Source organism: Temnothorax longispinosus, chromosome 11, assembly GCF_030848805.1.
Source record: "Temnothorax longispinosus isolate EJ_2023e chromosome 11, Tlon_JGU_v1, whole genome shotgun sequence".
NCBI classification, from domain to species: Eukaryota; Metazoa; Arthropoda; class Insecta; order Hymenoptera; family Formicidae; genus Temnothorax; species Temnothorax longispinosus.
The window spans coordinates 17532266-17553188 of NC_092368.1; the positions used below are offsets into that span (position 1 = coordinate 17532266).

Here is a 20923-nt window from a genome sequence, read left to right on the forward strand (position 1 = left end):
CTCCGTCAACGTATATCACACGCAGCTAAAGTGGTAACGCGCGATTACGTCGTATAGTTACCTTTCTTGTCAGTCATTATTGCTTAAAGTTTCACAATTTTACTTAAAAAAAAGAAGTACGTTATTCCTAATTAAATCACCGATTCGAGTCTCACAACACTGTCGGCCGACGAGAACGGCTGTGACACTTGACAGACACTAGCGCCGTTTATTGAGCGTGCCCGTGGTGCGACGACTGCGACGATGTTGCGCGTTGCGCGCTGCCGCTTGCGCCGTGCGGCTATTGGCCCGCGAACCGGACCAATGAGGGAGCATGTAACCGCGTGTCTAAAGTCTAAAGTCACTGGATGCACTAGATTAACAAAATTGGCGGCGATTGGTTATGTCCATTTCTACCAATGCCAATTAACTTTAATCTCGGGGGCCACTTTTCGACCAAACTCCGATTAATGCTAAGACTCCATAGACGCGGAAACGCCGTGCGGTAGAGTGCGTTGACCAATCAGAAGGCTGCCGCAAGTTGCCTGCGACAAAATCAAAATTTGTGATTGGTCAACGCACTCTGCCGCATGGCGTTTCCGCGTCTATGGAGTCTTAGCATAACTTGAAGCCTTTATGTCCACGATGCTAGAAATCACTCCGAGATCTCGGACGGAGAAAGACTTAACCAATCGCATTGGTCAATTGCCGAATTATTTAAATATCTCGGTCCGAGATCTCGGAGCGATTTCTAGTATCGTCGACACAAGGCTTAATCGTTGATTAGTCCATTTGAAATGACCAATCGCATTTGTCAGTCTGTTTAATGATGAGCTGCGACTAATCAACGATTAAGGGCCAATTTCACCAACCACAATTAGCTTAACCGATGGTTAAAGTTAGCAGAATTGACCAATAGAAATGAATCCACCCTGCTTTCTATTGGTCAATCCTGCTAACTTTAACCGTCGGTTAAGCTAACTGTGGTTGGTGAAATTGGCCCTAAATTAAATCAGAGTTTGGTCGAAGCGGCCCTTTATGTCCATTTCTACCAATGTAGATTAATTTTAATCGCGGTTTAACTTACTTTTCATCTTTTTCTAGTTCTTAAAATTAGAGAGTGGCTGGGTCTACAATGCGAGTCGCAAAGTCGTGAGTCGCAAAAATTGACCAATCACAGTCGATTATTTTCCTCAAATTCGACTGTGATTGGTCACGTCTTACGACTCACGACTTTACGACTCGCATTGTAGATCTAGAGCTGCGGTCCACTTGATGCTACAAATGCTTCGAAGCATTCTTCTTCTCCTTCTTTCTTCATTGAAAGAAGAACGCTTCAAAGCATTTGTAGCGTCAAGTGGACCGCAGCCCTAGCATTATGCGGGGTTTACAATGCGAGTCACAAAGTCGTGAGTCGCAAGAATTGAATTTGAGGAGAATAATCGACTGTGATTGGTCAATCTTGCGACTCACGACTTTACGACTCGCATTGTAACTAGCAATGCTAGTCTACACATGGCGAATCGTAAAGTTACGAGTCGTATCGAATGAACAAATAGGATACCAAGCTTGTGCGTTACTTACGTCCACGACTACGACTGTCATATGTGCTTTGGCCTTAAACCTAGCATTACGACACCTATTGTAAACCGGCCCTAAATGCTCCCTCCTGTTTCTCTTTACTCTCTGCTGATACATCCACACTGGCATTGACTGGCATCCAGTATTTCGTCGGTATAACAGATTTCCTAACCTTCATAAGCGTCACTTTTAACAACTTATAACTTTTTTTTATATTATAAGCGACCATTTTTACTTTTAAAATCTTTGTTTTTACGCAATATACATCGATTGAGCACATTTTCAAGTAATACGGGTGAAATTATGCATTTACCAAAATAAGAATTTTATAAATGGGGTGAAGAAGTGTCATTTGAATATAATATATATCAGATCTGAGATACGAGAAAGATTCAAATCACAAATTCTACCTTATATTTCCGATGTTTAAATGTCCGCTAGCTAAATAGCTTATGATTTTCTTTCCAGTTTAACTTTTCGATCTTCTGCAGAACGGTGCATACAGAATCATGCAGTATAACGATTCGCAACGTAAGTAATTACGTATATTAAGTGTGATAAATTATATGATACACACAGTTACTTTTCCTACCGATTTTAAGAATAACAAATAGATTTATAAATACATTATAAATACGTAAGATATGTATGGATAACATAAGACACGTACAATTGATGTAAAGCAGTACGATATACGAATCTCTTTTTATGAACTGCAAAATTTGTAAGTGGTGATTACATTATACCGTTTAATGATTGTCTTCTGTTAACAGAGAAGTGCCTGATGGAGGCTTTTCGCACCGATTGTCAGACGCTGATAACACGCTTTGAGCTGTCTTACAATACTCACTTCCAGAACTTCTGTGAGATCTGGAAAGAAATGCAGTTTGGCTTGGTTTTTGCGTATGTATTTTGCTCCTCTATTAAAAAAGGCATTTCACTCCTAAATGTCAATACATTTTTTCTGAATCGCTTCTTTTTAAGATTTAAACTTGTCAGAGGAAATTAGTTAATAAAGATTGAAAACTTGCAGTTATCATCCTTCCGAAGCCGCTCTAACAGTATTCTGTGAAGAAGCTCTTTGCGTAACAAAGCAGTTTCTGGTGAATGCATCTAGTTTAAAGGAACGTATTGGGGCTCTGTACCTTACATATGGAGTATATTACAAAATGCCAGTAAAACAACTGAAGATCAGAATGACCCTGTCAGATTGGAAGTGCTTGATGGAGGTGCACAGTCAAATAAAAGAGGAGGAATATCTTGACGCTAACTACATTTTATGCAAACTGATTGTCGATCATGCATTTCTTCATTGCATTAGCGACAGAGAGGTATATATTATATTATCTCTACTTGTGTTACGTTTGTCTTAAAATTATATATTTTTAATATTTTTTAAATGTTTTTACATCTATTACATTACAAAGTACTCCTAGAATATTATTAGCTATATTATTTTTTATATTTACTAAAAAATGTGTTTTTAAAATGAGAGATTATATTATAAGGTTTTTTTGTTTACAGTATGGCATCGAGAGGCACTTTTATCAAAAACAAGAACAGCCTAAGTTGGACGTTAATTTGATGCCGGAAATCAAGGAACTAGCAGCTCCAGAGAAACTGCTGTCGACTATCAGCAAGCTAAGCAAGGTCTACGAGGAGAAGAAGCGCGCTTTGTACGATGAGGAGGGAGATACCAGCCTACAACTTTACGATGCCAGCATAGCAGACAGTATTGTTGGTAACATTCGCACAATACAGTCGGAGAGTAGAATATTTGTTAAATCCAATTTGACAAACACCAGCTGTGGTCCAGCTAAGTCGTCAACAGCGTCTGCGACATCAGCATTGAGCGAATCTGTCCTGAAAGATCCAAAACGGTAAATAACTTATTAACTTATAGATAGAATACGTGCATGCAATACGTCGATAAGTGATACAAGATTACAAAAGTAATGACGATTCCATATGAAAAGATGAGTCAAGAATATAGAATAAAAGTGAGAGAAAAATAAAGACTCAATTTTTTTTTAAAGAACTTGCACAAAGTTTCTGAAAAAAATGTCTTTGAGGAAATTAAGACTTTTAGAATAATTATATCCCTTCTACGATAAAATACGATTTTTGTCGAATGTAAAAATTACTCTTTCTATTATATTATCATAATCTTACGTCTATTTACTACTTGATTTTTTTTTACTCTTTCTCGAATTACTCATAAAAACCATGCTTTATACTTAACGATCTGAAATATGTATAATTGTATAAATAAACGCTTCTTTGTAATTTTATTTCAAAGAGGTACCAAGATTTTTATCGTACACATAAAATGATTTCTTTGCAGCATGCGGTTTCGCAAGAAACAGGTCCTGTCTAAGTTAGGCCGAGCATTTGAGAAAGGACTACAGTCAGAAGAAGAAGAAGAAGAGTCAGAGGTGGAGGTAGAAGAAGAGGTGTGAAGAATACTCAGCGTTACTTTATAAAAAAGTCATAGGAAATAAAGTAAGAATTAATTCAAGTACCGATTCAAAGTGTAGATAAGATTTTAAAATTATGGACTTCTCTTTAGTCCATAATTTACACTGTAGAATCACAAAGACTGAACATCTGCTTGGAACTGTGAACTCTTGCAGGCATAATGAAACTTTGCGATGACTTCGTAACATTTTTTTTCCCAAGACGCGACACAGGTAACCAAAGAAAATAAAGCAATATCATGATACAAATATTAGTATGAATGTTAATATGTGTACCAGAAAATAAATATATATATTTTTCGTATATTGAGACATTTTTTAATGTATAAGGCATACATCACGACGATTATAATAATTGAATATTAATTTTGCATAATAAAATGCTCGATTGAATCATTTATTGAACATTTTGCTGGATCGAACCAGCATATCGAATTGACAAGACAATTTAATTAAATTACTAAACTCTAGTAAAATGAGATTTGAGAGTAAATCTCTGAACGTAGAAGCGCGGAGATGATTAAAATGTTCGATGTAATGGTCTAGTTCGCTCTCGTTTAAGACCTCGATGAAAGATGATCTCGTTTAACTTTCGTCATACATTTAGAGCGTCACGGCACACCAGGTCGTGCTCAGGCCCGTTTGGCAGTCGAAGCTGGCCATGTTCGTCGATGCTCTTTCGCAGATAAACCATAAGCGAGAAGATTCGCAAACTCTTGAACTCTTAATAGACCTTCAACTGATTATTATCGTCGAATCCAGCGCTGTGACCCGCGTTTCTCACAATGAAGCTGGTGCCGTCGTAATGCATGCGACGCTCGCCACGACGTACAAACAGATGGGACGTTTGTCCCAAGGACGCGGTACAGTGCAGGAAGGGCGTCGTCAATGAAGCCGTCCCATTACTGGGTGATGTACGTAGTTGATACTTATTGCTATTTCGTGCAATCCTGTTGTACGATGGAAAAAGAGGAATGGATTAAGAATATTAAAAATTAAAAATAATTTTAGAAAATAAAGATTAAAAATAACTTTAGAAGATATTAAGATATAACAAACAATTGCTCTTTGATGCATAATCTGTTCAACATAGAGAAACTATAATATTTCACCCAGTTGTACACATGTATTATGTATTATTTTTTTTTTGTTTTGAGAAAATTCGTTTCAATTACATTGATCTAAAATTAAAGTTCAATTTAATATCAAGAGAGCCTACAATTCACATGTATAGATAATTTTAGGATAAAATAATAGAAATAAATTATCTAACGTTATGTAGGAAATATTATAGTTTTTCTGTTTTTAATTACACTATAATGGGATGGAAGTAAAATTCGTTGTTTTGATTAAGTCTGTAACTTTTATTTTAACTTTTTAATCGGACCTCTTCCTGATTTTTTTATGCTTGAATTTCTGATTTAGATTCACGTGAGTTAGGCTTTAGTTGATACCTGACAAGGCCATCGGGAGTCTGGGATACTCTGACGTTGTTAATAATCCAATTTTCAACACCCTCGTCGGTTTGCCAGTATTGAGCTGTACTGAGATGCGCCGCGACTTCCTGCAGACACGCCGGTCCGTGACGAGAGCCCGAATAAAAGACACTCAACGAAAAGTCCTACGAGTTATTCGTAAGGAATTGCAAAAAGTTTACTACGTTCTTCATCAATCATGTTTTTTTCTTTTATAATCTCATTTATAATCTTGCATAAAGTATTCGAGATAATAATTTAAAATTATCTGTCTCGATCATTAAATATGAATCGGCCATGAGACAATGAATTAATAAATGTAGCGATATTTATAAGAGGAAAAATTTAGTTTTGCAATATGCTTTATATGTGTAATGATTTTTCTTATGAAAATTGAAACTAATTTCCCATGAAGAATATTCATAAGAAGCAGATTATGTTTCAAGAGAAATAATACAATAAATCATTTTTAACTAAAAAGATTAATTTTCAATTGTAAGGAATAACGTAAGATTGTCGATTCGAGACCTTATCTGAGAAATGTTCGAGGTCTGTATAATCGGAGAGAAAGGCCAAGAAACTAGATTGCTTAAAATATCAGAGAAAAGAATAATTTGAAAGAAAATGGACTTAAATCTGAAGATCCAGGAATCGAAATAATTTATACGCGATTTAAATTGGAAGTGGAGATCTCGAGCCGATCAGTTCAGCGGCGTAAAATAAATCTCCGCTTTATTCTGCCGCTCGTTCTACCTGGCTCATGTCCGAGAAGGAATCCGTCGTCGTCCTGGTCCCAGCTGTGTCCACGAGGTAAACAAGGGCGCATTGCTCCGACGTGAAACTGACTCCCTTGTACCACATCTTCGCGTATCTGACAGAACATGCCGAGGATTAATTAATCAAGAATTAATTAGCGATTGCTTATAAATTCAGCGATAAAATTTGGCGACCCACTTGTTATTGCCGTGCGTGTCGTGGGCGACGATCTCCACTCGGGAACCGTACTGATATATTCTGCCGTTGGGATGCAGCAAGGCAGCAGCTGCTCCGGAGCCGCTCAACGACAGGACAATGTTATTCTGTAATAGGAAACAAGACTGGTTTCGACTAGATAGATCTTGATAGATCTGGCTTCAATCTGGATTTGACTAAATCCTTCATCTCACGATTTTACGTAAGATTTCTCTGTAGAGAGAAATCTTTTTAACACTATAATTCCTCAATTAAAAATTTATTGCTCTTTGTTATTAATGGTATATCTCTCATTTTTAGTATAATTTTAAGTATTTTATTAAATATTTTATACCTAATTTTTAATGTATTTTTATTCAAATTTTTCATTTTATTATTAAATAATATCGCGAGTATAAATATACGGGAAAATGTTTTTATAGGGAGAGCCACCTTGAAGTTGATGACCCTGACGGCGCGGTCGATGGTCATGTCCACGCGTATCCTGTTGTGCAGCCTCAACGATATGGTACCATGGGGGGTGGCGACGGCGCCGCCGACACCGACGTCGGCGTCGTGTTCTCGCCAGTTCTCCGCGTAGATGGAGGCTTCTTCGGCCGCGTAATAAGGCCCGCCGATCGACTTCCTAGCCTGCCGCCAGATCGCCGCCGATCCCGAGTACGCGGTTGCTCCGCCCAGACCGCTCCATTGTTCGGCCGGGGGCTCGAAGTACTTGGACAGCTCGTTGTATCGCTGTAAGGTCGCCGGAAGGAGAGCTTAATCATCGAGGACACGAGGTCACGATAAGAAATTTCTATACGTTATATTTTAAGATTTCTACAATGGCCTGTGGGCAAACGTGCTTTCAATGTCCCAGAAGTTTTCCAAAGAGTCTTCTTTTGCTTCTTTTCCTTTATTACAATCTTATCTTATCTTAGCGCGTTAACTGTAATAGCAGAATTCTTATTGCTACGTGTCGAATTCTAAGTAATCTTGTATGCAACGAGTGATTGTAGAACATATAAAACAGATTTTTGCAAAAAATTTTGTAGTATTTTTTTTTTTTTTTTGGGAAAGGATAAGTTTGCGTGTCTCGTCAGTTTTACTTCAATTAATCTTCAATTATCTTTCTAAAGTATACGACCTAAATTTTTCTAAATTTACTTTATATCTATTTTTTGATGATCTTTGTTAATTTCTACTGACGGAAGTCTCATTGTAAAACCACGCGCGTCCTACGCTCACAGTAAACATAAGAGAGATTAAGACGAAGGACGAAGCTCAAGGATATTGGGCGCGTACTTGAAAATTGGAATCCTCGGGTTGAGGATGATAATTGTGCGCCGTGTAAAGGGATCGAGGTCGCATGGCCGTCGTCGAGTTCGTCTGATTTTGTATCGTTGTCACGGAGTATGACGGCGTTGTCTGCATCGTCGGCATGACGAAGGACTTATGTATCTCCTTCCGGAACTCGGTGCAGGTATTCGCCATTTCCTTCGCCTCAAAAGACATGCAAATCGACACTCATTTAATTTTATTTGGATGGAAAATGGCACACGACGTTGTCTTAAAAAAAAAACTTTTTTTTCTGGAAAAGATTAAATTTTGGAATTCTTGGACTCTCGGAATTTCGTCATAATTTTAAAATCTCGATTCAAATTCCTGATCGTCTATTAAATGATCTCGCGAGCTCTTCTCTCTCTCTCTCTCCTCCGATTTAACAATCGAGAAATTTTAGTTTTTCGGGAAGTCAGATTGTTACAATCAAAAGAAAAAGAAAAAGATCGTACGATTATATTACAACAGATTGCGAGTGAAATTTATAAATGGTAAGAAACGCAAGAGGAGGAACAACCGCGAGTGAAAGCGAAGAAACACACTTTGGAGTCGCCAGCGGCAGCGGCGGCGGCCGCAGCGGCAGCGTTCTTCGACTTCTTGCGCCGGGACTTCCGGTGCTTGGTGACCGCCGCCTGGCCGGCCTCGCTTGCGTGATCCACGATTGAAGCGATTTCGGATTCCTCGGGGACGGTTAGACCGCGTCTCAGCGCCGCGTAAGCTTCAAGTCAAGCACGAAATTCAGCACGGGCGGATTGACGCCGCGCTGACAAGCGAGCATCTCGGTCGCCCTGGCAATTCATCGGAAGAACAGCCGATGATCTGTTCACGACAGACCCCGAAGCTTCCATGGCCGACGTGGGTCTCCGCTCGCGCGATGAAGAGAGGAAAGGATAAAAACGTTAAATAAAAGATAAAATAATCACTCTTCCGACCGAAGAGTAATTTTCAGAATTGTGCGAGATTCCGATCTTGCAACTTGACGATCGAATCTTCGCGCATATTGTCGATTTGGGCATTGAGAGAACGCAAGACTATACTTATATCCTGTCTTACCAGAGCTCTCTTGCACGTCAATTGATAAATCCTTACATAAAACAACTCCTAATTATCGTGATTATCGTGATCGATTATCGATCATTTGCATAAGTAATTTTGAGTTCTTTCTTGAAACTCATTGATATGCAAATTGAAGCATGCATTTTCATAAATTGATGCATGGAAAATCATAGCAACGACTCGACCCGAGGATAACAGTTTATTCAAGGCTATCATTATTCAAGGCTTAATTGTCCACATAATTAATTATGATAAGCACACAGAAAGGATTAATATAATTTTAATTAAGCGGAAAAACGGCAGAAAAATCAGCACAGGAAGTGATAACTTTAGGAGAATCATCTGGAAAAAATAGGGAAATAAAAAAGGGATAAAACGTTATTTTACATACCTACCGACTAACCAGCAATTTTTGTTTAACTTAAACTTTCTATCTGAATCTAAGAGAGATTGATAGAAACCAAGTGTCTTCTCTTGGTTCTTCATATACTTGCACTCATATATCTTGTGCATTTCACATAACACATGCATTATTACTTGTGCTTGCCTTGACACTTTCAAATAAGTTTAAATGGTTTCGTCCTTTTCGTCATATCAGATATGTCACTTGAGTAGCTTTCTTAATTTCTTTTGACAATTGAAATTTCCTGGGGTATTATTTTTCGCAACATATCCTGTATTTTCCATATCCCGTTATTTTCCGTATCCTATATTTCCTATACTCTAAAGATTTGTATTAATGTAATTAAATTGTTTATCAATTTAATTGTGATTGTACTATTCTATAGCTTGAGATTGCGTTTCAAGACCGACATCGGCGCGTAGTTTGCTAAAGTGAAAAAATGTACATAAATTCACGCGAATAATATTATTACTATTACAAAAGATCCAGTCCGACCGTATATAATTGGCACATTTCCTATATTTACTTGATTGTTATCATAAATGGTCGTGACTCACTTAGTATGAAAAGTGCAATGTTTTACCGGCCACTGCTGCCAAGTTATCACGCAAGGACATTAACGTGCGCTAAACGCATAGTTAAAAATTTCCATTCTTAGCGAAAAAGCACCTCGTTTTTCAGAGTTGTATATCTATTCAATTATATTGTCTCGTATATTCGACGTAGTCACTTCATTGTAAAGTCGTTCGTCGAGTCAGCAAGTCGACGAGTCTTCAGCAAAAACATTAAACATTTTGCAAATTCTTTTTCAACCTTCTGTGTTTTGTCCACGTACGTTTTGTTATTATTATCAACTTGTTATCATGTTGCGCATTAACGGGTGAGCTTTTTTTTTTAACAGCACAAGATTTTTGTGCATATGCGCAAAAATATGGAATGCAAAAATATTGCAAAAGTTAGAATATGATTATGATACATTTCTTATCTTTGTCACAATACATAGATTATAGTAAATCCAATGCAAATTCTCGACATGATTGTGATACAAATTTCTAACATATTGTTAATATAAATTCTAAATATAGATATATACTTATATTTATATATATAATTTTTAATTTTTCAATTTACAATTTTTTTTAAGTACACATCATATATATAATTTATAAATATACATATAATACATAACATAATAAGAAATATATTTTTTGATACATTTATGTATTATATATTATATAGTTGGATTTATAATTAAAAAATCGTACTGTAATCTGTATAAATTTTCTATCTAATTAATTGACATATTAGTTAATTATCTCAAGAAAAGTTAATTTTGAAGATCTCGTATCATCGTAATTTCTTTTAGCTCCACGCGTACGATAAACCTAAGAAAATAAAACCAAGATAATATTTTCTTTACGTTGCAAGAATTCTTTTAAAAATGTTACTCACGCACGTATTACGTACGTGATTACGCTCATTTCATTTCATATTGATTAAAAAGAAAATAGCAGAAATTGGTTTGTTTGTGCATGATCGTAACTTAAATCGTAGGATTAATTGAGAATAAATAATAAGAAATAAGGAATATTATATCAATAGGAATAATATCGAATTAAAAAGGTTTAATGTTTTGGATAGCTGTGAATATTGTGAAAATTGTAAATGTCATTATATAGTACAAGATTATATTATAATATATTTATAATTTAAAGTAATTTATAATATTTAAAATTTAATAATATTTAACATATGGTACGAATTTTCAATAGATCGACGTATAAATTGTTAAATATTTCGAGTTCAGATCTAAGGAATTAAGGAATATCTTCAAGAATTCATCATGATCCAACTTTGTGATAATTCTTACTTTCGTAAGCTCTAGCACGATACTTTACTTGCGCGAGTATATTATTACATAATTTTACGCTTACGCAATATGACAACAACGGGGAATTAATAAAACAATCGGAATATTCACAGGAGAAGAAAAGAAAAAAAAAAGAAAACGGAATATCTATGATTTCGTTGAATATGCAACTCATTGATTCGGTGAATTGATAATAAGACGTTGACAATTAATTGTCTACAGATTACAAGCTCTAAAAGCGAATTGCTTTTTCCGCAGAGAGAGAGGGGATGCCTGACTTTATCTACGCGCACGTGTCACGGATCTCTCCCAGTACACGATCGCACACGTTCGCATGTGCTTCACGGTCCTCTCTTGCAGGTTTATTTGTGGACCACTCAGCCCTTCTGGTCCGCGATTAATTCGGCATGATCCCCTCGGCGACAGCTCTTCCTCTTTTCGCGCTACTCACGCTGACGTTAGGTAAATCAATTCTTTCTCTCTCTCTCTCTTTGTCTCTCTTCCTGTCGAAGTTCCTCTCCTTTCGAATTCACCTCACTCTATGCTGAACTGTAAAAAAAAGATCCTACGAATGTGGACGTTTGTCAATGATATGGCCTATTATTAAGCACATAAAGAGATAAATGTAATTTAATATAAACGTAAATGCGTCCCTCTTTCTCATTTGCGATCTTTCAGATATGCAGGAAGTGAGTTTCCGTGTTTTTTCTTTTTTTTTTTTTATCAGATGTAGAAATTGCTTATAATCTATTCTAGTATAAAGATATAAAATACATACCTGAGAAAAACTGGATTCTCACACTTTTTGACACATGTATTTGAAGCATTATAATTTAAATTAAAAATTCTTTGTTTCCAAATCTTTTCCTAGAAAAATTTTCTTTACATAATTTTTATATAAACTTTATACTTAAAAAAAAAATTGTTCATTTTGTATACTATTGAATTAGAACATTTTTCAGAAATACTTTAGAAAAGTTCAGAAAGTTTACATCTCTTCTAAAATTCTTTATACCGTGCGTACCAAAAGTTCCGGAACGACCAATTATTTCAGAAAGTATTGGTTTATTGAAAAAATGTTTCAGATAAAAGTTTTGGAAGGTTCAAAGGGAGTCAATAAACGATCTTATTATATTTCAAGTCCGAGGCCTGTGTTGGGCCCAGTAGGGCTTTGAACCCTCTAACTTTTATCTGAAACACTTTTCCGATAAACCAATATATTTTCTGAAATAATTGGCCGTTTCGGAACTTTTGGCACGCACAGTATATAATATCCATGCATATATGCTTTCTTTTTCTTTGCCTGGCTCAATTTTCGAGATATTTGATTGGATTGCTTAAAATAAAATAGCGCATCCTTTGTACAAATATAAAGTAAAAATGCTATTTTTAAATTTTAGGATTACCTTTGCTCTCCAAAGTTACGGATACGGAAGAGGCATATCACAAAACTAAGAAGAATACTTTGCGATTAGTCATAGTGGTATATACGTATATATATTAGAATTAGATAACAAAAGTTTCATTAATATTATAGCAACTTTTACGCTTTCTCAAGTTCTAAAACTTTACATTTTAGAGAAATAATTTTAAAAAGTTCCAATTTCATATAAACAAGCACGATATAATTCTGGAACATTACATAGTTTTTTATTAATCTTTATTAATTCAGTAGATGGTTATGAAATTGTAGTAACAAATAATAAACAAAGACTACAAATAAAAATGGTATTAAATATCAAAATAACAAATTTAAAAAATGAATAATTTTGTTCATAGGACATACATTTTCGATCATTTTTGAAAGCATATAAAAGGTTAAAGCTCTCGCATAAACAAACAAGAGAAATACAGGCAAATGAGAGCCGAAGTGCCGGTTAAAAGACGGACAATTATATAAATGTATTTAAACTTCGAAGACACACATATATATACGTTTCGGTCCTTCGTTTGGACCTTCTTCAGTGACGCGGAAACAAAAATTAACAAACATGCAGTTACGCCATCGTCAAACAATAAAAAGTCGCAATTCCAACCACGGTGTCATTTCCGTAGGGTCGGCATTGCAAAAATCCGTTGGTCGACAGTACGTCGTGGCAATTCGTCAAAGAGGGACGATGCAATTTCCCGGGGCGACTGTTGCCTTATTTAAGAAAAAGGAAAACATTTCAAAATCTGAATAAAGATCAATCAGAAATAAAAAACAAGCAGTATTACCTGACAGTCGCCACGTAGAAATTAAGTCGCTGGAGCGCAAATTATCATTTTGTTTACTATATTATGTACAAGTCACGTGTCGTTATTGCATGTCCAAACGAAAGACCGAAACGTATGTACGTGTGTCTTCGGAGTTTACATACATTTATATAATTGTCGCCTTTCAAACGGCGCTTCGGCTCTCATTTGCCTGTATTTCTCTTGTTTATTTTTGAAAGCATTTGACCCCGGTTTCGATTTTCATTTAATTCGTCATTTAATAAAATCATTATTCGTAATTAGTAATTAGTATAATTGCAGTTTTATCTCGATCATTAAAATCATTTTACATTAATACAAGCAATATTCTCATGCATCAAAAACAAATTATGTCGAGCCATTCTAATAATTTACGATGAAGCTGTGTTCTTTTATTTAATTCAATTTTTATAATTTTTTTTCTTAACTTACTTCTTTCAATTAATCGATAATAAATGAAATTTATGTATTTTTAGCAGGCAAAGAAAAGAGATTTAAACAAGATTCAAGCATCCCATCGCGTCTCATCAATTCATGCCGCCTCATAGTCATTCTCTTCAAAATCAATGACTTCGCTCATAAAAGTCGGATGAGCAGATAAATTGTATTTGCGCTGGGATTAACTTTATCAAAGGATAACAATTCTCTGTATGTATCCTCTTCGTTGCAGTTTTATAAAAAAAAAAAAAAATGATAACCCAGATCTTTTTACCAATCACTTGACCAAACGAGATCTGCTATCTATTGAACATATTTCTTATTTTATTGACTTTTATTAAATGTGATCACAATCATTAAAGCTCACCGCGTAATCAAACAGCTCAGAATTCTCCAAAGTCAAAAGTTATTGGGTATCCTTTGTGGGGATGACTAAATCGATCATTATCATTGCTACAAAATTAATGTCGCGTGATATGTGAGATCTTCCTGTTTTTAGGTAATAAGACATGGAGAGAGGGCACCTGTGGATACCTATCCAAACGATCCCCACATCAACGATAGTTTGGAACCCTACGGTTGGGGTCAGCTGACAAATGTAAATATATTCTGCTTCCTGTTTTTCAAAAGAATCTGTCTTACGGATCGGACTTAACTGCAATTGATTACCAGAAAGGAAGGAAGAACCAGTACGATCAAGGATCGTTCCTGCGGAAGCGTTACGATAGCTTCCTAGGCTCAATGTATGATCCCGACGTATTCTATCTGCAGTCTACTGCTGTGGATCGTACGAAAATGTCGGGCATGGTGGAGGCCGCTGCTTTGTGGAAACCCAGCGAGAGCCAGACGTTCAAACCTAATCTACCTTGGCAACCAGTCACACTGTTCTATCAGGAACGTCAAGACGACACGGTAAAGCAAATATTTGGCCGGACAAACCGATTCTTCTTAATACTTCTTAACATATATATATCAATGCATACAGCGGGTATAAATCGTGTGACGATCGCTTCTGTGATATCACAAGCTGATATAGTCGAAACAATGGACCGCGAAAGCCTCTCTTGTCGAACTATTGTTATAAACAGTGCATAAATCTTCCAGCTTATGTTAGTGTGGAACACGTGTCCGAGGTACACACAACTGCGCTCATCAGCGAACGACTTGCCGGAAGTCCGGAAGGTGCACGAGGACAATAAGCAATTGTTCGCGGAGCTCTCGAACTTCACAGGCATGCCAATCACGAATGTCGACGATGTCAGTTCGCTTTATGCCACGTTATCAGCTGAGGTAGTTTATTCAATGCTTTTTAAAGCGATTAATCTGCCAGCGCTATGAAATGACTAATGCCGCGTAGGTGTAGTACCCAGCTCTTCGATCAAAGAATTCAACTTTTAATTGTCCGAATTGTCGTTAAAGGAGCAAATGGGCTTGGCCTTGCCAGAGTGGATGAAGGACTACTATCCCGATAAATTAATACCCTTGGCCCTGTTCGAGCTACAGCTTAACACATACAACGATGAATTCCGCAGACTGAAGGGTGGTCCCATGCTGAAGAAAATCACCGACGAGATGCTGGCGAGAAAGGAAGGCACTCAACGGCCTAAGAGGAGAAAAATGTTTATGTATATCGGTCACGACAGCACTATCGTCACTTTGTTGGATACAATGCGCATTTGGTTCAATCAAATACCTCATTATAACATCATGACGATGATAGAGCTGCACGAGGACGAGGGCGAATGGAACGTTCAGGCAAGTATTAATTTTCTACAAGCAATTTCAGTCAGAATTTTCAAAAAACACTTCGGATGTTATTCAAAATCGGGAGGACCTGAAAGTATTAAATCTTAATTGAAGTTTTTGATTTAAGTTTTTTTTAGACATTGCTAGTTTTTTAAACAGATATAATGGTAACGAAAAATGAGCTCTGTGTTGAAAGTTTTAGCGATATCTGTGAGTTTTCTGATAGTATCTCGAATTTCAGTGATTTGATGTTAATAAATAATTCTCAGCATTATTGAACAACGAAAATATCCTTGCTACAGGTGTTTTTAAGAAATACGACAGTTCACGAACCATATCCGATGACAATACCTGGATGCACTGTCGTATGTCCGCTTGACAAGTTCGTGGAGATCCTGAAGCCGATGATACCAGATAACTGGGAGGAGGAGTGCAAGGTCGACAGTAATTATACAACTCCACCTCCGCCACCTCCATAATTATAGAAACTTTCACATCACTGGTCACATTATAGTTCAAGTAACTTTATTGTATACACACTGTAAATAATTATTTACATCATTGACATCAACTTTTATCTTGTTTCCATTTTTGGGGATCCAATTTATTACTAGCTTATCAAGAAGTACAAGTCGAATCCTTGAATTCTCCTCTTCTGTATTCTTGAATCTTCATAATTAGAGATTTCTCTATTTATAATCTACACACATGCACAGAATGCTTTATATCCCTGGCAATACTGGGTCTTTGATATTCCGTCCTGATTGCAAGAGTCCGCAAAGCGCCCGCCACGAAGAAAGATTAGGCAAAGATCTTCTCTTCCCGTCGCTTCTTCGTAACCACCGTTCCAGGCTTGTGTTGAGCATCTGGATGATTAAGCAATTCCGGCGGGCAGGTTGATATTGGACTAGAGAGGATCGTTTGCTTAAGATCATAAAACAGGTGGCTGTCATCTTTCGTGCAGAAGGAAATGGCGAGACCAGCTTTGCCGGCGCGACCAGTTCGACCAATCCTATGTGTGTAATCTGTAATGGATAAATGAAAATCCAAATGACTAAATCATAGCTAATCACCAGTTGAGAAAGATTTCATCCTCATTGAGGAAATATAAATCTTTGCAAGCGATCTTTAAAAATAGATTATACTTGGTTTTGATTCATTCTTGACGGAGAAATTAAAAGCCTTAGCGATCCCGATATTAGTGATTATTTGAAGGAAAGATAAAGAAGACGTCTCTCAAGTAACTTACCCTCAATAGTCTTAGCCATGTCATAGTTAATGACCATCGATACATCCTTGATGTCGATACCTCGACCTGCAACGTCAGTGGCCACCAGAATGTCTTTGCTTCCGCCCTTAAGAGATGCCAGAGCGTACTCTCGCTGTTCCTGGCCTTTGCCACCGTGTAGAGTACAAGCGTTGTACTAAAACAGAACGAAGCAAAAAGGTATGTTAGAATATTTCGTTTCGCAGTTTCAACACTCTAGTCCCAAATGATCTCTTAATGGTAGATTTCGGAAATTTGAGAAACCGAATGCTACAAATTGGAATAAAATCCGTCGCAATCGCAGTGAATTCATAAACGATCGTATTTATCACTTTCAAATTTAAGTTACGTACTCCTAATTTTTCCAAGCCTCTCGCTAAGACGTCCGCGCCCTTCTTTTGATTGACGAATATGATGACAGGCGGCTCGACACCTCTGCTGAGTATCTCCATAAGTTTCTTTCGCTTGTCAGCTTCACCCATTATGTGGACTATCTGTTCGGTGCGTTCTGTCGGCTTACCGACGCTGCCGATATACACTACCGCCGGCCTCCTCAGGTAAGTCCTAGCAAGTCGTTCCACAGCCGGTGGCATCGTGGCGGTAAACATCACCGTCTAGAAGCGAAAAATGATCATTGATCATCGGTAAATTAATCATATAAATTTTATCGCTTTTTCATTCCTAGCAAATGTAAAAATGCAAATGACAAGATGCTTTTTTTTTAAGACAACTGTCTTGGACAACACCAGATTCAAAATACTGAGTTACTTGATTGCGAATCGCTTTCATTCACATAGCCCAACAATTATTTAGAGAGCAAGAACTAAACATAAAATGAACAAATGTAATAAACTTAAAAATTCTTTGTACCTGTCTGTATTTCTTCTTTGTATTGTAGTTGGCTAAAAGTTTCTCCTCATTTTCTGCGTCCTCATTATCCGGCTTCAAATTTGTCACAGGCATATACTCCAGAATTTTTTGAACGTCTAAAAGAATTACCGTCTTTTTAATTACATATAATTGTATAATAAAATATTTAATCTTTTTATAAAAAATATTAACGTAAAATCTGTCCAATTAATACAATACTCGTAAAACAATGTTACTTGTAATTAATTACAAAAATGACAAGAAAATATTACGTCTGGTCAAATTGGAAGACAGAAAAATATTAATGAGTCGAATAGGCAAATTTCAATTTTTTTAATTGTAGAACATTAGCAATTTATTATTGTGGTGGCCGCGTGTGCCCCTACCAAAGATGGGTTAGGCGGGCATATATCCCCCAAATTATAAATGCTTGGCGTACCTGGTTCAAAACCCATGTCTATCATCCTGTCGGCTTCGTCCAGTACGATATAAGTACACTGATTCAACACGAGATATCGATTTTCTAAAACGTCTATTAATCGACCAGGTGTAGCAATAACGATCTAAAAAAAGAAAGGTGTTTTTAATTGAATACTTTAGAGTTGCAAATTAATCGATTTCACGGTTTACAGAAATCGATAATAATAATAATAATACATTGCAAAAATTACCTCACAACCCATTCGTAATCTAAAACCTTGCTCCTCCCTCGACAGACCACCTACGACCACAACAGTTCGGATGCCCAACGGTTGACCGAATTTGTTGGTCTCTTCTTCTATTTGTTGCGCCAACTCACTGTAAAGTAAACACAAGGAAATATTTACTTATATGAATCAAGATGTACCTCATAAAATTTAGGTGATTAATCGATTCATTAATATTAGCAGACTAAATATGTTACTTGCAATTTTAAAAAATAAATACATTTTACGTAACTAAAAAGAAAACAATGTTAGAACTAGAGAAACAATCGGTACCGAGTGGGTGCCAAGATGATACTGTAAGGTCCTTGGTCCGCTTCCTCGAGTCTTTCGATTTTTGGCAAGCTAGTGATCCACAAAAGCAAAGGAATCAAGAAGGCTAGAGTTTTTCCGGAGCCAGTTTCAGCAACGCCGATGATATCACGATTCTGCAGGCCGATAGGAATAGCCTGTCGCTGAATGGGCGTGAGATCTTTGTAACCAACTTTGTCAATGATATCTAGGATCTCCTTTGGGAAGCCAGACTCTTTCCAAGAGCGGATTGGGTCGGGAATGCGACCACCTTTTATCGTGATATTATAGTCCTCTCTGAAGATACGCCAGTCACGTTCAGTCATCTCGTTCAAGGCCTTTTCGGACCAGTGTCGGTCATCCCACTTTTGCTTCTCCTCCTTCCGTTTCACTTTCTTCAACCTCATTCTTGAAATTACAAAAATACATAATTTATAGTAAACAGTTCTCATAATTAGTAGTGATAATAATATAACATAAAATTGATTGAATTTGACTTCAATTTAACCAAGAATTTCTATTGATACCAAGACTCACTTCTCTTGCTCCTTCTCAGCCTCGGTGCGTCTCTTCTCTAACAATTCACCATAAAACTTGCTCTGATCCCGTTTTTGTGCTTTAATATCGATGCCCGCAAGGTTGCCTCTGCCGAAAAATTGCACTTGGTGTCTCTCCTTGTAAATGTTGTTATAATCCACAGAAGTGTCCTCTGAAGTATCCCAATCGAAGACAAATTTTCTATCGTTCAACCGTCTGACTCGACGCTTCTTTTTCACCAGACCCAAATACCGCTCCTTGATAGCCTCTACTTCCTTCTCTTTATCCTTGTCCTTAATATCTTCGTCGCGCGAGCGTTGTGCTTCTCTCCTTCTACTAATAAAAAATATATATTTTTTAACATTCTAGCAAACGGTTTGTAAAAATAAATTCTATACTATCTTATCTTGGTATTAAAAAAATATATTTTATATATTATATCATATATTTTATATATTATATCATACAATTTTAAATCTTCTGGATACCTGTCTCTATCGTCCCATTCCCTTTCCTTGCCAGTGTGGCTAACATCACTGTGGGGTAACAACTTGCGCTCTTCCTCCTGTTGCCTCCTTATCGCTTGTACCTCCTGCTGGCGCTTCTCCAACGCCAAGGCCGTTCGTTCCTCCTTGCTAAGAAACTTCGGTTTAGCTCGAGCCTCCTCCTCCGCCTTCTTCTTGGCCAACAGCTCTTCCAGACTCAACGGCTCCTTCTTTAGCGCCGCCTTGGCTCTCTCCTCCGCTTCCTCTTCCTCTTTCTTAGCGTCGCCCTTCAGATCCTTCCTCGAGTCGTCCTCGGCGAGCGTCGGGCTACCCTTGCGCTTCTTCTCATCCTTGGATCTGTCCTTACCGTCCCGACGTTCCCTCGAGCGCTCGCGATCCCTCTCTCGCGATCTATCACGCTCCCGTGACCGTTCCCTCGATCTCGACCGCTTCCTGTCCTTCTTGCGATCCTTGGACCGGCTCCTGCTGCGCCGACGGTCGCGTCGCTCCCGATCGCGCTCGCGTTCCCGCTCGCGATCGCGCGATCGGCTACGCCGCGTGATCTTCTTGTCGTGCGGCATTCGGGTAAATAGATAAGTTCAGTTCAGGCAGACGAAAGAAATATTGCGGTAAGCAGCACTAGGAAAAATTTCGTTTGTTAAATTAATAACTCATACCGATACACTAACATTACAGCAAGTCAATTGATATAAAGAGAAAGAAAGTGGTTTAACAGTTAGTTTGTATTATCATTTAAAACTTTGCGCATCTTTTTTCTTACTCCAAACTATGATTTGTAAACTAAACGAACATAACCTCACTTTTTAAAGATACATACACGGTCTGCGTTTCATAGCGGGCCAGTGTATGCACACATTCTTTCTCTCTTTCTCAATAAGTAAAGTGAAATAAGTACATTTGCTTGAAATTTAGCGAAAGTGAGAAGGAAAATTATAATAGTAAAAATAAAAAACAAACCTATGGTAAGTGCTCTGGTAAAAGATTACGCACGCTACAACAGTACCACGTGACAGTACAGAATATTCCAGATTCCAGTCAACATTGGGCGCGTTCAGCAGACCAAGCCGCTGAGTAGCAGTCGAACGTGATTGGCTCTTACTTTTAGAACCAACCAATCAACGCAGAGTGTTGATAAGACGAACTCAACAGTTGTATCTGCTGAACGCGGCCATTTGTGTTCGAAAACACTTGACTACTGC

General features: G+C 37.3%; 5 protein-coding genes and 1 long non-coding RNA gene across 18 annotated transcripts in view; 3 read left to right on the forward strand and 3 right to left on the reverse strand.

Moving 5' to 3' along the window:
- Positions 1–222, reverse strand: part of LOC139821739 (DAZ-associated protein 2) — a 15280-nt gene extending 15058 nt beyond the window's left edge. For 2 of the 4 annotated variants that reach the window (XM_071793035.1, XM_071793034.1), the window contains exon 1: positions 62–222. In XM_071793035.1, coding sequence (XP_071649136.1) covers positions 62–77 — 16 coding nt within the window. In that variant the 5' untranslated portion in view covers positions 78–222. The remainder of the gene's footprint in view (positions 1–61) is intronic. The other 2 variants (XM_071793036.1, XM_071793037.1) reach the window with 2 other exon arrangements.
- Pbp45 (proximal sequence element A Pbp45) overlaps positions 1–4343 on the forward strand; it is a 4641-nt gene extending 298 nt beyond the window's left edge. Inside the window, exons 1-6 of one of the 7 annotated variants that reach the window (XM_071793026.1) lie at positions 1628–1713; positions 2029–2091; positions 2334–2463; positions 2594–2891; positions 3085–3440; positions 3905–4343. In XM_071793026.1, the coding sequence (XP_071649127.1) occupies positions 2070–2091; positions 2334–2463; positions 2594–2891; positions 3085–3440; positions 3905–4019 (921 nt within the window). In that variant the 5' untranslated portion in view covers positions 1628–1713; positions 2029–2069 and the 3' untranslated portion in view covers positions 4020–4343. The other 6 variants (XM_071793029.1, XM_071793030.1, XM_071793024.1 and 3 more) reach the window with 6 other exon arrangements.
- Fest (wurstfest) lies at positions 4335–9797 on the reverse strand. 2 transcript variants are annotated; one of them, XM_071793020.1, is made up of 7 exons: positions 8344–9797; positions 7766–7963; positions 6917–7216; positions 6467–6591; positions 6266–6383; positions 5492–5658; positions 4335–4987 (listed from the first exon to the last, which is right to left on the reverse strand). In XM_071793020.1, exons 2-7 carry the CDS (start codon positions 7952–7954, stop codon positions 4762–4764), a joined length of 1125 nt encoding a protein of 374 aa, XP_071649121.1. In that variant the 5' UTR covers positions 7955–7963; positions 8344–9797; the 3' UTR covers positions 4335–4761. The 2 variants fall into 2 exon arrangements, with proteins under 2 accessions (XP_071649121.1, XP_071649120.1); XM_071793019.1 differs by having other exon boundaries at positions 7766–9797.
- A 171-nt stretch (positions 9798–9968) lies between these two features.
- LOC139821731 (prostatic acid phosphatase) lies at positions 9969–16120 on the forward strand. 2 transcript variants are annotated; one of them, XM_071793013.1, is made up of 8 exons: positions 9969–10091; positions 11389–11592; positions 12531–12613; positions 14303–14401; positions 14476–14715; positions 14908–15093; positions 15223–15558; positions 15852–16120. In XM_071793013.1, exons 2-8 carry the CDS (start codon positions 11538–11540, stop codon positions 16026–16028), a joined length of 1176 nt encoding a protein of 391 aa, XP_071649114.1. In that variant the 5' UTR covers positions 9969–10091; positions 11389–11537; the 3' UTR covers positions 16029–16120. The 2 variants fall into 2 exon arrangements, with proteins under 2 accessions (XP_071649114.1, XP_071649116.1); XM_071793015.1 differs by lacking the exon at positions 9969–10091 and having other exon boundaries at positions 11302–11592.
- On the reverse strand, positions 16058–20839 carry LOC139821727 (probable ATP-dependent RNA helicase DDX23). 2 transcript variants are annotated; one of them, XM_071793007.1, is made up of 10 exons: positions 20682–20839; positions 19707–20342; positions 19219–19551; positions 18667–19089; positions 18358–18484; positions 18126–18249; positions 17687–17802; positions 17170–17430; positions 16799–16973; positions 16058–16574 (listed from the first exon to the last, which is right to left on the reverse strand). In XM_071793007.1, the coding sequence occupies exons 2-10, from the start codon at positions 20282–20284 to the stop codon at positions 16351–16353; spliced, it is 2361 nt and encodes a 786-aa protein (XP_071649108.1). In that variant the 5' UTR covers positions 20285–20342; positions 20682–20839; the 3' UTR covers positions 16058–16350. The 2 variants fall into 2 exon arrangements, with proteins under 2 accessions (XP_071649108.1, XP_071649107.1); XM_071793006.1 differs by having other exon boundaries at positions 19219–19554; positions 20682–20838.
- Positions 17322–17685, forward strand: LOC139821744 (uncharacterized). Its single transcript, XR_011734324.1, has 2 exons — positions 17322–17460; positions 17543–17685. It is a non-coding gene; the product is annotated as an uncharacterized lncRNA (long non-coding RNA).
- Positions 20840–20923: the final 84 nt, after the last annotated feature.

Coding starts and splice junctions, on each gene's coding strand:
- Fest (XM_071793019.1), bottom strand. CDS start 7,975: ATGTCTTTTGAGGCGAAGGAAATGGCGAATACCTGCACCGAGTTCCGG. Junction 5,659..6,265: donor CCTTCTCGGACATGAGCCAG/GTAGAACGAGCG, acceptor AATAACTCGTAG/GACTTTTCGTTGAGTGTCTT. Junction 4,988..5,491: donor ACTCCCGATGGCCTTGTCAG/GTATCAACTAAA, acceptor ATCGTACAACAG/GATTGCACGAAATAGCAATA.
- LOC139821731 (XM_071793013.1), top strand. CDS start 11,538: ATGATCCCCTCGGCGACAGCTCTTCCTCTTTTCGCGCTACTCACGCTG. Junction 11,593..12,530: donor GCTACTCACGCTGACGTTAG/GTAAATCAATTC, acceptor TTTAAATTTTAG/GATTACCTTTGCTCTCCAAA. Junction 15,559..15,851: donor AGGGCGAATGGAACGTTCAG/GCAAGTATTAAT, acceptor TCCTTGCTACAG/GTGTTTTTAAGAAATACGAC.
- LOC139821727 (XM_071793006.1), bottom strand. CDS start 20,284: ATGCCGCACGACAAGAAGATCACGCGGCGTAGCCGATCGCGCGATCGC. Junction 17,803..18,125: donor AGACATGGGTTTTGAACCAG/GTACGCCAAGCA, acceptor TAATTCTTTTAG/ACGTTCAAAAAATTCTGGAG. Junction 17,431..17,686: donor CAAAGAAGAAATACAGACAG/GTACAAAGAATT, acceptor TTTCGCTTCTAG/ACGGTGATGTTTACCGCCAC.